Source organism: Salvelinus alpinus, chromosome 28 (assembly GCF_045679555.1).
Source record: "Salvelinus alpinus chromosome 28, SLU_Salpinus.1, whole genome shotgun sequence".
Lineage (NCBI taxonomy): Eukaryota > Metazoa > Chordata > Actinopteri > Salmoniformes > Salmonidae > Salvelinus > Salvelinus alpinus.
In genome coordinates, this window is record NC_092113.1 from 44,976,673 (window position 1) to 44,990,778 (window position 14,106).

Consider the following 14,106-nt stretch of genomic DNA (forward strand, 5'->3'; position numbering starts at 1 on the left):
TATAGGACCCCTACCCTATAGGATATATAGGACCCCTACCCTATAGGATATATAGGACCCCTACCCTATAGGATATATAGGACCCCTACCCCATAGGATATATAGGACCCCTACCCCATAGGATATATAGGACCCCTACCCCATAGGATATATAGGACCGCTACCCCATAGGATATATAGGACCCCTACCCCATAGGATATATAGGACCCCTACCCCATAGGATATATAGGACCCCTACCCTATAGGATATATAGGACCCCTACCCTATAGGATATATAGGACCCCTACCCCATAGGATATATAGGACCCCTACCCTATAGGATATATAGGACCCCTACCCTATAGGATATATAGGACCCCTACCCCATAGGATATATAGGACCCCTACCCTATAGGATATATAGGACCCCTACCCTATAGGATATATAGGACCCCTACCCCATAGGATATGTGGTAAAAAACATATTAAATAGTTTGACAACCCTGTTTGTAAACTCTTAAATGACATCAAATTCAAATTCCAGTGATGAATTGTCATGCACAGGAGGTTGGTGGCACCTTAATTGTGGAGTACGGGATCGGGGGCTGCAGCGGAGTTAGTGGAGTACGGGATCGGGGGCTGCAGCGGAGTTAGTGGAGTACGGGATCGGGGGCTGCAGCGGAGTTAGTGGAGTACGGGATCGGGGGCTGCAGCGGAGTTAGTGGAGTACGGGATCGGGGGCTGCAGCGGAGTTAGTGGAGTACGGGATCGGGGGCTGCAGCGGAGTTAGTGGAGTACGGGATCGGGGGCTGCAGCGGAGTTAGTGGAGTACGGGATCGGGGGCTGCAGCGGAGTTAGTGGAGTACGGGATCGGGGGCTGCAGCGGAGTTAGTGGAGTACGGGATCGGGGGCTGCAGCGGAGTTAGTGGAGTACGGGATCGGGGGCTGCAGCGGAGTTAGTGGAGTACGGGATCGGGGGCTGCAGCGGAGTTAGTGGAGTACGGGATCGGGGGCTGCAGCGGAGTTAGTGGAATGGTATCAAATACATCAAAAACACATGGTTTTCATGTTTTTGATGCCATTCCTTTCAACTTCTGAGGGCTTGGCCCCTTTTTTCTCCACTTCCTGTCTGAATGACGTGCCCAATGTAAACTGCCTGTAGCTCAGGCCCTGAAGCCAGGATATGCATATAATTGGTACCATTGGAAAGAAAACACTTTGGAGTTTGTAGAAATGTTAAAATAATGTAGGAGAATATAACACAATAGATATGGAAGGAGAAAATCCAAATTAAAACCAACCAGAATCCTTTTTTTTTTGAGAGACCATCCTCTTAGAAATGAAAGATTAAAGTCATTTTGAGAATTAGCTCCCAGGGTGCAATTCCTATGGCTTCCACAGGATGTCAGCAGTCTATGTTCAAGGTTTCAGGCTTGTAACTTCAAAAAAGAATAAGAAAGTTTTAGCAGAAGGACAAGGTCTTGTAAATTCGTGTTTGTGCACGCCATGAAAACATTACACACCTGCTAAAATTGGTTTCCTATTGAACATACTTCATTCCGTTAGAAATATTATAGTTTGATTACATTTTACATCTGAGGAGTAAATATACATGTTTTTTGACTTGTTGAAACAAAGTTTAGGGGTAGATTTTCGGATTCTTTTCTCTGCAAGTTGAACGAGTGGATTACTCAAATCGATGGCGCCAACTAAACAGACCTTTTGGGATATAAAGAAGGATTTTATCTAACAAAACGACACTACAGGTAGCCTAGTGGTCAGAGTGTTGGACTAGTAACCGGAAGGTTGCAAGATCGAATCCCCAAGCTGACAAAGTAAAAATCTGTTGTTCTGCCCCTGAACAAGGCAGTTAACCCACTGTTCCTAGGCTGTCATTGAAAATAAGAATTTGTCTAGTTAAATAAAGGTTAAAAAAATAGCTGTTACCCTTTGGATGACAAATCAGAGGAAGATTTTCAAAAAGTAAGTGAATACTTTATCGTTATATGTGAATGTATGAAACCTGTGCCGGTGGAAAAATATTTTGATGAGGGGCACCATCCACAAACAATCGCATGGTATGTTTTCGCTGTAATAGCTACTGTAAATCGGACAGCGCAGTTAGATTAACAAGAACTTAAGCTTTCAGCCGATATAAGATACTCATATGTACCTAAATGTTTAAAATCCATAATATTTATGATTATTTATTTGAACCGCTAGCGGGACACCGATCCTTTCGTATTATGAGCCATCCTCCCCTCAGCAGTTCCCCTGTTTATGGTACGGTGGGGTATGCAAAATAGGTCTTCTTTGAGCACATATTTCTCATTCAGGTCCAAATAGTCACTTTCTGATCACTTCTTCCCTGGACAAACATGTATGGGGAGTTTTGTTTAAATCAAAAAGGATGCTGTCAAAAGGTTATTGAATTCAAATGTATTTACTCTGTAGTATTGTGTGTTATCCTACCACTGTATAATACTGTAGTATTGTGTGTTATCCTACCACTGTATAATACTGTAGTATTGTGTGTTATCCTACCACTGTATAATACTGTAGTATTGTGTGTTATCCTACCACTGTATAATACTGTAGTATTGTGTGTTATTCTACACTGTATAATACTGTAGTATTGTGTGTTATCCTACCACTGTATAATACTGTAGTATTGTGTGTTATCCTACCACTGTATAATACTGTAGTATTGTGTGTTATTCTACACTGTATAATACTGTAGTATTGTGTGTTATCCTACCACTGTATAATACTGTAGTATTGTGTGGTATCCTACCACTGTATAATACTGTAGTATTGTGTGTTATCCTACCACTGTATAATACTGTAGTATTGTGTGTTATTCTACACTGTATAATACTGTAGTATTGTGTGTTATCCTACCACTGTATAATACTGTAGTATTGTGTGTTATCCTACCACTGTATAATACTGTAGTATTGTGTGTTATCCTACCACTGTATAATACTGTAGTATTGTGTGTTATCCTACCACTGTATAATACTGTAGTATTGTGTGTTATTCTACACTGTATAATACTGTAGTATTGTGTGGTATCCTACACTGTATAATACTGTAGTATTGTGTGTTATCCTACCACTGTATAATACTGTAGTATTGTGTGTTATTCTACACTGTATAATACTGTAGTATTGTGTGTTATCCTACCACTGTATAATACTGTAGTATTGTGTGTTATCCTACCACTGTATAATACTGTAGTATTGTGTGTTATCCTACCACTGTATAATACTGTAGTATTGTGTGTTATCCTACCACTGTATAATACTGTAGTATTGTGTGTTATCCTACCACTGTATAATACTGTAGTATTGTGTGTTATCCTACCACTGTATAATACTGTAGTATTGTGTGTTATCCTACCACTGTATAATACTGTAGTATTGTGTGTTATCCTACCACTGTATAATACTGTAGTATTGTGTGTTATCCTACCACTGTATAATACTGTAGTATTGTGTGTTATCCTACCACTGTATAATACTGTAGTATTGTGTGTTATCCTACCACTGTATAATACTGTAGTATTGTGTGTTATCCTACAACTGTATATTACTGTAGTATTGTGTGTTATCCTACACTGTATAATACTGTAGTATTGTGTGTTATTCTACCACTGTATAATACTGTAGTATTGTGTGTTATCCTACCACTGTATAATACTGTAGTATTGTGTGTTATCCTACCACTGTATAATACTGTAGTATTGTGTGTTATCCTACCACTGTATAATACTGTAGTATTGTGTTTTATCCTACCACTGTATAATACTGTAGTATTGTGTGTTATCCTACCACTGTATAATACTGTAGTATTGTGTGTTATCCTACACTGTATAATACTGTAGTATTGTGTGTTATCCTACCACTGTATAATACTGTAGTATTGTGTGTTATCCTACAACTGTATATTACTGTAGTATTGTGTGTTATCCTACAACTGTATATTACTGTAGTATTGTGTGTTATCCTACCACTGTATAATACTGTAGTATTGTGTGTTATCCTACCACTGTATAATACTGTAGTATTGTGTGTTATCCTACCACTGTATAATACTGTAGTATTGTGTGTTATCCTACCACTGTATAATACTGTAGTATTGTGTGTTATCCTACCACTGTATAATACTGTAGTATTGTGTGTTATCCTACCACTGTATAATACTGTAGTATTGTGTGTTATCCTACCACTGTATAATACTGTAGTATTGTGTGTTATCCTACCACCGTATAATACTGTAGTATTGTGTGTTATCCTACCACCGTATAATACTGTAGTATTGTGTGTTATCCTACCACTGTATAATACTGTAGTATTGTGTGTTATCCTACCACTGTATAATACGGTAGTATTGTGTGTTATCCTACAACTGTATATTACTGTAGTATTGTGTGTTATCCTACACTGTATAATACTGTAGTATTGTGTGTTATCCTACCACTGTATAATACTGTAGTATTGTGTGTTATCCTACCACTGTATAATACTGTAGTATTGTGTGTTATCCTACCACTGTATAATACTGTAGTATTGTGTGTTATCCTACACTGTATAATACTGTAGTATTGTGTGTTATCCTACCACTGTATAATACTGTAGTATTGTGTGTTATCCTACCACTGTATAATACTGTAGTATTGTGTGTTATCCTACCACTGTATAATACTGTAGTATTGTGTGTTATCCTACCACTGTATAATACTGTAGTATTGTGTGTTATCCTACCACTGTATAATACTGTAGTATTGTGTGTTATCCTACCACTGTATAATACTGTAGTATTGTGTGTTATCCTACCACTGTATAATACTGTAGTATTGTGTGTTATCCTACCACTGTATAATACTGTAGTATTGTGTGTTATCCTACCACTGTATAATACTGTAGTATTGTGTGTTATCCTACCACTGTATAATACTGTAGTATTGTGTGTTATCCTACCACTGTATAATACTGTAGTATTGTGTGTTATCCTACCACTGTATAATACTGTAGTATTGTGTGTTATCCTACCACTGTATAATACTGTAGTATTGTGTGTTATCCTACCACTGTATAATACTGTAGTATTGTGTGTTATCCTACCACTGTATAATACTGTAGTATTGTGTGTTATCCTACAACTGTATATTACTGTAGTATTGTGTGTTATCCTACACTGTATAATACTGTAGTATTGTGTGTTATTCTACCACTGTATAATACTGTAGTATTGTGTGTTATCCTACCACTGTATAATACTGTAGTATTGTGTGTTATCCTACCACTGTATAATACTGTAGTATTGTGTGTTATCCTACCACTGTATAATACTGTAGTATTGTGTTTTATCCTACCACTGTATAATACTGTAGTATTGTGTGTTATCCTACCACTGTATAATACTGTAGTATTGTGTGTTATCCTACACTGTATAATACTGTAGTATTGTGTGTTATCCTACCACTGTATAATACTGTAGTATTGTGTGTTATCCTACAACTGTATATTACTGTAGTATTGTGTGTTATCCTACAACTGTATATTACTGTAGTATTGTGTGTTATCCTACCACTGTATAATACTGTAGTATTGTGTGTTATCCTACCACTGTATAATACTGTAGTATTGTGTGTTATCCTACCACTGTATAATACTGTAGTATTGTGTGTTATCCTACCACTGTATAATACTGTAGTATTGTGTGTTATCCTACCACTGTATAATACTGTAGTATTGTGTGTTATCCTACCACTGTATAATACTGTAGTATTGTGTGTTATCCTACCACTGTATAATACTGTAGTATTGTGTGTTATCCTACCACCGTATAATACTGTAGTATTGTGTGTTATCCTACCACCGTATAATACTGTAGTATTGTGTGTTATCCTACCACTGTATAATACTGTAGTATTGTGTGTTATCCTACCACTGTATAATACTGTAGTATTGTGTGTTATCCTACAACTGTATATTACTGTAGTATTGTGTGTTATCCTACACTGTATAATACTGTAGTATTGTGTGTTATCCTACCACTGTATAATACTGTAGTATTGTGTGTTATCCTACCACTGTATAATACTGTAGTATTGTGTACGCCACAGGTGCGGCTACAGACCCAGCCCAGAGCCCGCAGCCAGGATGTCCTCTACAAAGGTGCTTATGACTGCTTCCTCAAGACTGTCTCCAAAGAGGTGAACACACATACAGTGCCTTCAGAAAGTATTCAGACCCCTTGACTTCTCCAAAAAAATGTACGTTACAGCCTTATAAATATAAAAGTTTTTATTTATTTGCAAATGATGGTGGAAAATAAGTATTTGGTCACCTACAAACAAGCAAGATTTCTGGGTCTCACAGACCTGTTTGAGGTGTGACTGTTTGAGGTTGTGGACAGGTGTCTTTTATACTGATAACAAGTTCAAACAGGTGCCATTAATACAGGTAACGAGTGGAGGACAGAGGAGCCTCTTAAAGAAGAAGTTACAGGTCTGTGAGAGCCAGAAATCTTGATTGTTTGTAGGTGACCAAATACTTATTTTCCACCATCATTTGCAAATAAATTCATAAAAAATCCTACAATGTGATTTTCTGGATATTTTTTTCTCATTTTGTCTGTCATAGTTGAAGTGTACCTATGATGAAAATTACAGGCCTCTCATCTTTTTAAGTGGGAGAACTTGCACAATTGGTGGCTGACTAAATACTTTTTTGCCCCACTGTATTAGACTATAGAATTGCATTAGGGGCATACTTATTTCACTGTACAGTCTTACCTATGGATTGTGGATCAATGACATGGGGGTATCAGTCTACTGAGTGACACCCAGAGAACGTTAGCTCTTATTGCTCCCCATGAACAACAAACTACAATGGTCCAAACACACCAAGACAGTCGTGAAGAGGGCACGACAAAGCCTATTCCCCCTCAGGAGACTGAAAAGATTTGGCATGGGTCCTCAGATCCTCAAAAGGTTATACAGCTGCATCATGGAGAGCATCCTGACTGGTTGCATCACTGCCTGGTACGGCAATTGCTCGGCCTCTGGCCACAAGGCACTACAGAGGGTAGTGCGTACGGCCCAGTACATCACTGGGGCTAAGCTGCCTGCCATCCAGGACCTCTACACCAGGCGGTGTCAGAGGAAGGCCCTAAAAATTGTCAAAGACCCCAGCCACCCCAGTCATAGACTGTTCTCTCTACTACCGCATGGCAAGCGGTACCGGAGTGCCAATGTCTAGGACAAAAAGACTTCTCAACAGCTTTTACCCCCAAGCCATAAGACTCTTGAACAGGTAACCAAATGGGTACCCGGACTATTTGCATTGTGTGCCACCCCCCCCCCCCCAACCTCTCTTTTTACACTACTGCTACTCTCTGTTCATCATATATGCATAGTCACTTTAACTATATCTACATGTACATACTACCTCAATCAGCCTGATTAACCGGTGTCTGTATGTAGCCTCGCTACTTCTATAGCCTCGCTACTTTTATAGCCTGTATTTTTTACTGTTGTTTTATTTCTTTACCTACCTATTGTTCACCTAATACCTTTTTTGCACTATTGCTTAGAGCCTGTAAGTAAGCATTTTCACTGTAAGGTCTACACTTGTTGTATTCAGCGCACGTGACAAATAAACTTTGATTTGATTTGATTGTGGGAATCTGAAACCACTGAATTGAGCCACATTTATTGTACCAGTCAAGCTACTATTGACCAGTGTTCCAGAGGACAACAATACAACGTCCTGGAGTCTGAGGAGCTCTTGGATACTGAGTAGACTGATACCCCATGTCACTGATCCCCAATCCTTAGGTAAGGCTGTACAGTGCAATATGATTGTCAATACACACCATTGGCTGACTGGGCAGGTGATTTCCCTCAGTCAAAGTGCCTGATAAGAGCTACAACGGTAATATTTCTCTTCACAGTTGTGTTCTGTTCTCACCAAGTAGACTGATACCCCATTTCATTGCTCCACATTACAACACTCTAACCTTGTAATAACATGATCTAGTCTAAATAAATTGTAATGTTCTGCATCACTTTCAAAGAGGGATTTTTATTTTTGAAGGCCAACCGCAAATTCCACGATTGTGGCTAATCCTTATTGTGGCTAGCTTCACTGTCACGATCGTTGTTAGAAATGGAGCAAGGCGCAGCGTCCACATGTTTTAATAAATGAAACTCACCAAAACAAATACAGAAACAAACCAAACGTGAAGTAATGGTGTGCTCACAGGCACTACACAAAAACAAGATCCCACAAACAACAGGTGGGAAAAGGCTGCCTAAATATGAGCCCCTATCAGAGACAACGATAGACAGCTGCCTCTGATTGGGAACCATACCAGGCCAACAAAGAATCAGAAAACATAGACTGCCCACCCTAGTCACATCCTGACCTAACCAAATAGAGAATTAAAAGGATCTCTAATGTCAGGGCGTGACATTCACAAAACATAAACCGGTCCGGTCAAGCCTCACTAGCCAGAGGAAGCTACTCAGCTGCTTATAATGTTAGCTTTGGGCAACAGGGTTAACTTCTTGCAACTATAGGGGGTGCTGTTCCGCATTAGCATTTTTTGGTCTCCAAATTAAACTGCCTCGTGCTCAATTCTTGATCGTAAAATATGCATATTATTGTTATTATTGGATAGAAAACACTTTCTAGTTTCTATAGCCGTTGGAATTTTGTCTCTGAGTGGTACAGAACTACTTCTACATCACTTTTCCTGACAGGGAGTCAGATTTCAGAAATTTTTACCCCTGATCTGGGATCGGTTTTAAGGTGCCAGTAGATGCTATAGAGAAACCGACACTGCCTACGTCTTCCTCTGGGTGTCAGTACGTCATCACGTTTTGAATGGATTCGATTGCGCAATCAGAGCCACTATAAAACACGAAAACGTAGAAGTACCGCTCTCTTCCTGCATGCGTCATGCGCAAAATGGACATCAGACCTGCCTCCTTCCAAATCGTTGTTTAGAGAGTGATATTTCTCCGGTCATGTTTTCAGTCGTTATAGTTGTTAAAAACATCATAATGTAGTTAATTTGAACCGTTTTATAGCAATTTATATCCGTTTAGTGCGATTTTGAGGAATTTCTTTGTCGTGCACTCTGAAACTTTGGACACGTTTCGGGGTCCCGTTCGATCGTTAGTGGATATTTCGAAGGACAGAGGACATCTATCGACCAAAAGAAGATTCGACCCAAGAAAGGATTCTTTGCCCAAGATTCTGATGGAAGAACAGCTCACAGTAAGAACAATTTATGATGATAAATCGTGTTTCTGTCGATAAATGTTAAACGTTTATGTCGCCATCTTGTTTGCTATAGCTTCGCTTGGCGCAACCTGTATTGAAAAGTAAGGATAATTTAAAAAATGTAAATCAGCGATTGCATTAAGAACTAATTTGTCTTTCGATTCCTGTCAACCCTGTATTTTTTAGTCAAGTATATGATTAGCTTTCAATTAAACTAGATCACTCTGAAAGATGACGTCAGACATTTTGAGGCTTGATTTCCTAGTATTTTCATTGTGTAACCACGGTTTTGTATGGCTAAATATGCACATTTTCGAACAAACTGTATATGTATGTTGTAAAATGATGTTACAGGAGTGTCATCGGAAGAATTCTGAGAAGGTTAGTGAAAAAATTAATATATTTTGGCGGTGATTACGTTATAGCGCTCTTTGGCTGGAATCGATGCTCTGGTAACGTTTTCACATGTGGTATGCTAACTTATCGATTTATTGTGTTTTCGCTGTAAAACGCTTAGAAAATCTGAAATATTGTCTGGAATCACAAGATCTGGGTCTTTCCATTGCTATGCTTTGTCTATTCTTATGAAATGTTTTATTAAGAGTAAATTGGTCATACACGTTGCTCTCTATAGTAATTCTAGTCGTCTTGTGATGGTAGGTGCAATTGTAAACTGTGATTTCTACCTGAAATATGCACTTTTTTCTAACAAAACCTATCCTATACCATAAATATGTTATCAGACTGTCATCTGAAGAGGTTTTTTCTTGGTTAGTGGCTATCAATATCTTAGTTTAGCCGAATTGGTGATAGCACCTGAAGTAGTAAGAAACTGATGGAGTTAGAAAAGTGGTGTATTTTGCTAACGTGTTTAGCTAATAGATTTACATATTTTGTCTTCCCTGTAAAACATTTAAAAAATCTGAAATGGTGGCTTTATTCACAAGATCTGTATCTTTCATCTGGTGTCTTGGACTTGTGATTTAATGATATTTAGATGCTACTATCTACTTGTGAAGCTATGCTAGCTATGCTAATCAGTGTGTGGGGGGGTGGGGGGTGATCCCGGACCCGGGGTAGAGGCTCGTTAGAGGTTAAGTAATTAGCTAGCTAGTTATTTTCATGAACTGAAGTTAAACAACAAGTGGCTACCTAGCTAATACTCACATGGATTCCTAAATCATTGCTAAGAATATTGAAAATGACAGCAGTTTCTACTGGTCATTGTTTTCAGGCTGGTTGCATTGGTGCTAGCTAGGTACCAAGCTAAAGCTAGCTAACTACCGCAGAAGTTGCTAATAACATCTGTATCAAATATATTAGCAACATTTTTCGATCCTGCTCGTTTGATCCTAATCTTATTTCAAATGCTCACACAGACGTTTTCCCATTCGGTCGAACACATAATTCCTTATTACCAATGCGGCATTGTAAACACATCGTTTGTGGCCGGTGTGTTCTTGTTTGCAGACTTTTATTTTTTGTACAACTTTGACAGTGTTACTAGTCATAGTGGTGGAGCTTGAAAATTCATAATAATAATAGAATTGTGTTATTTGACGTGTATTGTTTTTGACATGCAAAGACCCAAGGGAAACCCTAGACCCACACTAATTTTCATACTGCACCAACAGAGCCACAGATGATGCAATCTCTATTGACCTCCACACTGCCCTTTCACACTTGGACTAAAGGAACACCTGTGTGAGAATGCTATTCGTTGACTACAGCTCAGCGTTCAACACCCTAGTGCCCTCAAAGCTCATCACTTAGCTAAGGACCCTGGGACTAAACACCCTCCTCTGTAACTGGATCCTGGACATACAGGATCCAGTACATACACAAACGCAAGCACACACATAATATGTTAAACAAAATGTACAAATATCCCTTCTTGATCTCACTCTAACCCGTGTGTGTGTGTGTGTGTGTGTGTGTGTGTGTGTGTGTGTGTGTGTGTGTGTGTGTGTGTGTGTGTGTGTGTGTGTGTGTGTGTGTGTGTGTGTGTGTGTGTGTGTGTGTGTGTGTGTGTGTGTGTGTGTGTGTGTGTGTGTGTGTGTGTGTGTGTGTGTGTGTGTGTAGGGACTTCTTGGGCTGTACAAGGGGATGGGGGCCCCCCTAGCCAGCGTAGCTCCTATGATGGCCATTAGTTTCTTTGGGTTCGGACTGGGAAAACAGCTGTTGCAACCAGACCCCACTAAGACACTGATGTAGGTATTCCTTTCTTCCTGTATTCCTTTCTTTCTTTGTAACAACGACGCTGGGAAACGGGAAGCAAGTGCAGGAGAGAGTTTAATAATAAACGTAACAGAGAACATGTAGGGTATGGAACAACATTAATGCTGCCTGGGGAACAGACCTAAGGGAGTGCTGGATATAGAGGAGGTAATGAGAGAGGAACTGGAGTCCAGGTAGTCACGTATTCTCCGGCCTCTAGGTCATCAGGCTGCTGATTATCCCGTACACCTGTCACCATCGTCTCGCACACCTGGGCCTCATGGCACTTACCTGGACTCCATCACCTCCTTGATTATCTTCTCTATATCTGTCCCTCCCCTTGGTTCTTTCCTCAGGTGTTATTGACTTTGTTTTCATGTCGGTGTGTTGTTTGTGTTTATTTTAACACTCACTCCCTGAACTTGCTTCCCAACTTTTAGCGCACTCGTGAGCCTCATTATGAGAAACAGGCGAGCGTAATGATTGATACCAGGTGTGCGTAATGATTGATACCAGGTGTGCGAAATGATTGATACCAGGTGTGCGTAATGATTGATACCAGGTGTGCGTAATGATTGATACCAGGTGTGCGTAATGATTGATACCAGGTGTGCGTAATGATTGATACCAGGTGTGCGTAATGATGGTTCCCACGACCGGTGGTTAGTAAACAGGTAACATCGAACACCGGAGGGGAGGAGGAGTGGGAGTAGACATGACATCCTTTCTTTCTGTGTTCCTTTCTGTGTGTAATAGTTGAAATATGAAGCCTAAATATATCTGTTGCCCGCCTCTCCCCTATCATTCATTTACATCCTTCCCACCGCTGAGTGACTATCACACACACATTCCTCACGTTTACCTCTCTCTCTCTCCCCTCTTTTTCCCTCTGTCTCTCTCTCTTCCTGCCTCTCCTCCCTCTGTCTCTCTATTTCTCTCTCCATCTCTCTCTCCCCTTTGTATCTCTCTCTCCCCCCTCTCTCTCTGTCAGGCCTACCCAACTGTTTCTCTCAGGCTGTCTAGCAGGTGTTTTCACTACAGTGATAGTGTGTCCTGGAGAAAGAGTCAAGTGTTTACTACAGGTAAAATTACTACACTCACTCCCTGCCCCTGTCCTTAACATCTCAAAGCTTCAAACCCGATCAAAAACACATAAATTGTACTCCCTAATTTAGTCCTAATCCCTAAACCCTAGCTCCAACTCCCTAATCCCCTCCCCCTAACACCTACTACCAAACCCTTAGCTTTGAGTTTGACTTTATTTTTATATTTACAAGCAACACGTGGCACGCAGTCAGAGCAACAAAACAAAATCCATAAAAGCACCAAGGTGTTTCCACCTCAACAACAACAGATAACAGATAACATGGAGAGTGTTTCCACCTCACCAGCTACAGATAACAGATAACATGGAGAGTGTTTCCACCTCACCAGTTACAGATAACAGATAACATGGAGAGTGTTTCCACCTCACCAGTTACAGATAACAGATAACATGGAGAGTGTTTCCACCTCACCAGCTACAGAAAACAGATAACATGGAGAGTGTTTCCACCTCACCAGCTACAGATAACATGGAGAGTGTTTCCACCTCACCAGTTACAGATAACAGATAACATGGAGAGTGTTTCCACCTCACCAGTTACAGATAACATGGAGAGTGTTTCCACCTCATCAGTTACAGATAACAGATAACATGGAGAGTGTTTCCACCTCACCAGTTACAGATAACAGATAACATGGAGAGTGTTTCCACCTCACCAGTTACAGATAACAGATAACATGGAGAGTGTTTCCACCTCATCAGTTACAGATAACAGATAACATGGAGAGTGTTTCCACCTCACCAGTTACAGATAACATGGAGAGTGTTTCCACCTCACCAGCTACAGATAACAGATAACATGGAGAGTGTTTCCACCTCACCAGTTACAGATAACATGGAGAGTGTTTCCACCTCACCAGCTACAGATAACAGATAACATGGAGAGTGTTTCCACCTCATCAGTTACAGATAACAGATAACATGGAGAGTGTTTCCACCTCATCAGTTACAGATAACAGATAACATGGAGAGTGTTTCCACCTCACCAGCTACAGATAACATGGAGAGTGTTTCCACCTCACCAGTTACAGATAACAGATAACATGGAGAGTGTTTCCACCTCACCAGTTACAGATAACAGATAACATGGAGAGTGTTTCCACCTCACCAGTTACAGATAACAGATAACATGGAGAGTGTTTCCACCTCACCAGTTACAGATAACATGGAGAGTGTTTCCACCTCACCAGTTACAGATAACATGGAGAGTGTTTCCACCTCATCAGTTACAGATAACAGATAACATGGAGAGTGTTTCCACCTCATCAGTTACAGATAACAGATAACATGGAGAGTGTTTCCACGTCACCAGTTACAGAGAACATGGAGAGTGTTTCCACCTCATCAGTTACAGATAACAGATAACATGGAGAGTGTTTCCACCTCACCAGTTACAGATAACAGATAACATGGAGAGTGTTTCCACCTCACCAGTTACAGATAACAGATAACATGGAGAGTGTTTCCACCTCACCAGCTACAGATAACAGATAACATGGAGAGT

The 14,106-nt window shown here is 40.0% G+C and overlaps 1 protein-coding gene across 3 annotated transcripts in view; it reads left to right on the forward strand.

Moving 5' to 3' along the window:
• Positions 1–14,106, forward strand: part of LOC139557922 (mitochondrial carnitine/acylcarnitine carrier protein-like) — a 51,610-nt gene that overhangs the window by 3,759 nt on the left and 33,745 nt on the right. For all 3 annotated transcript variants that reach the window (XM_071373271.1, XM_071373270.1, XM_071373269.1), the window contains exons 2-4: positions 6,112–6,201; positions 11,363–11,490; positions 12,489–12,579. In XM_071373271.1, coding sequence (XP_071229372.1) covers positions 6,112–6,201; positions 11,363–11,490; positions 12,489–12,579 — 309 coding nt within the window. The remainder of the gene's footprint in view (positions 1–6,111; positions 6,202–11,362; positions 11,491–12,488; positions 12,580–14,106) is intronic.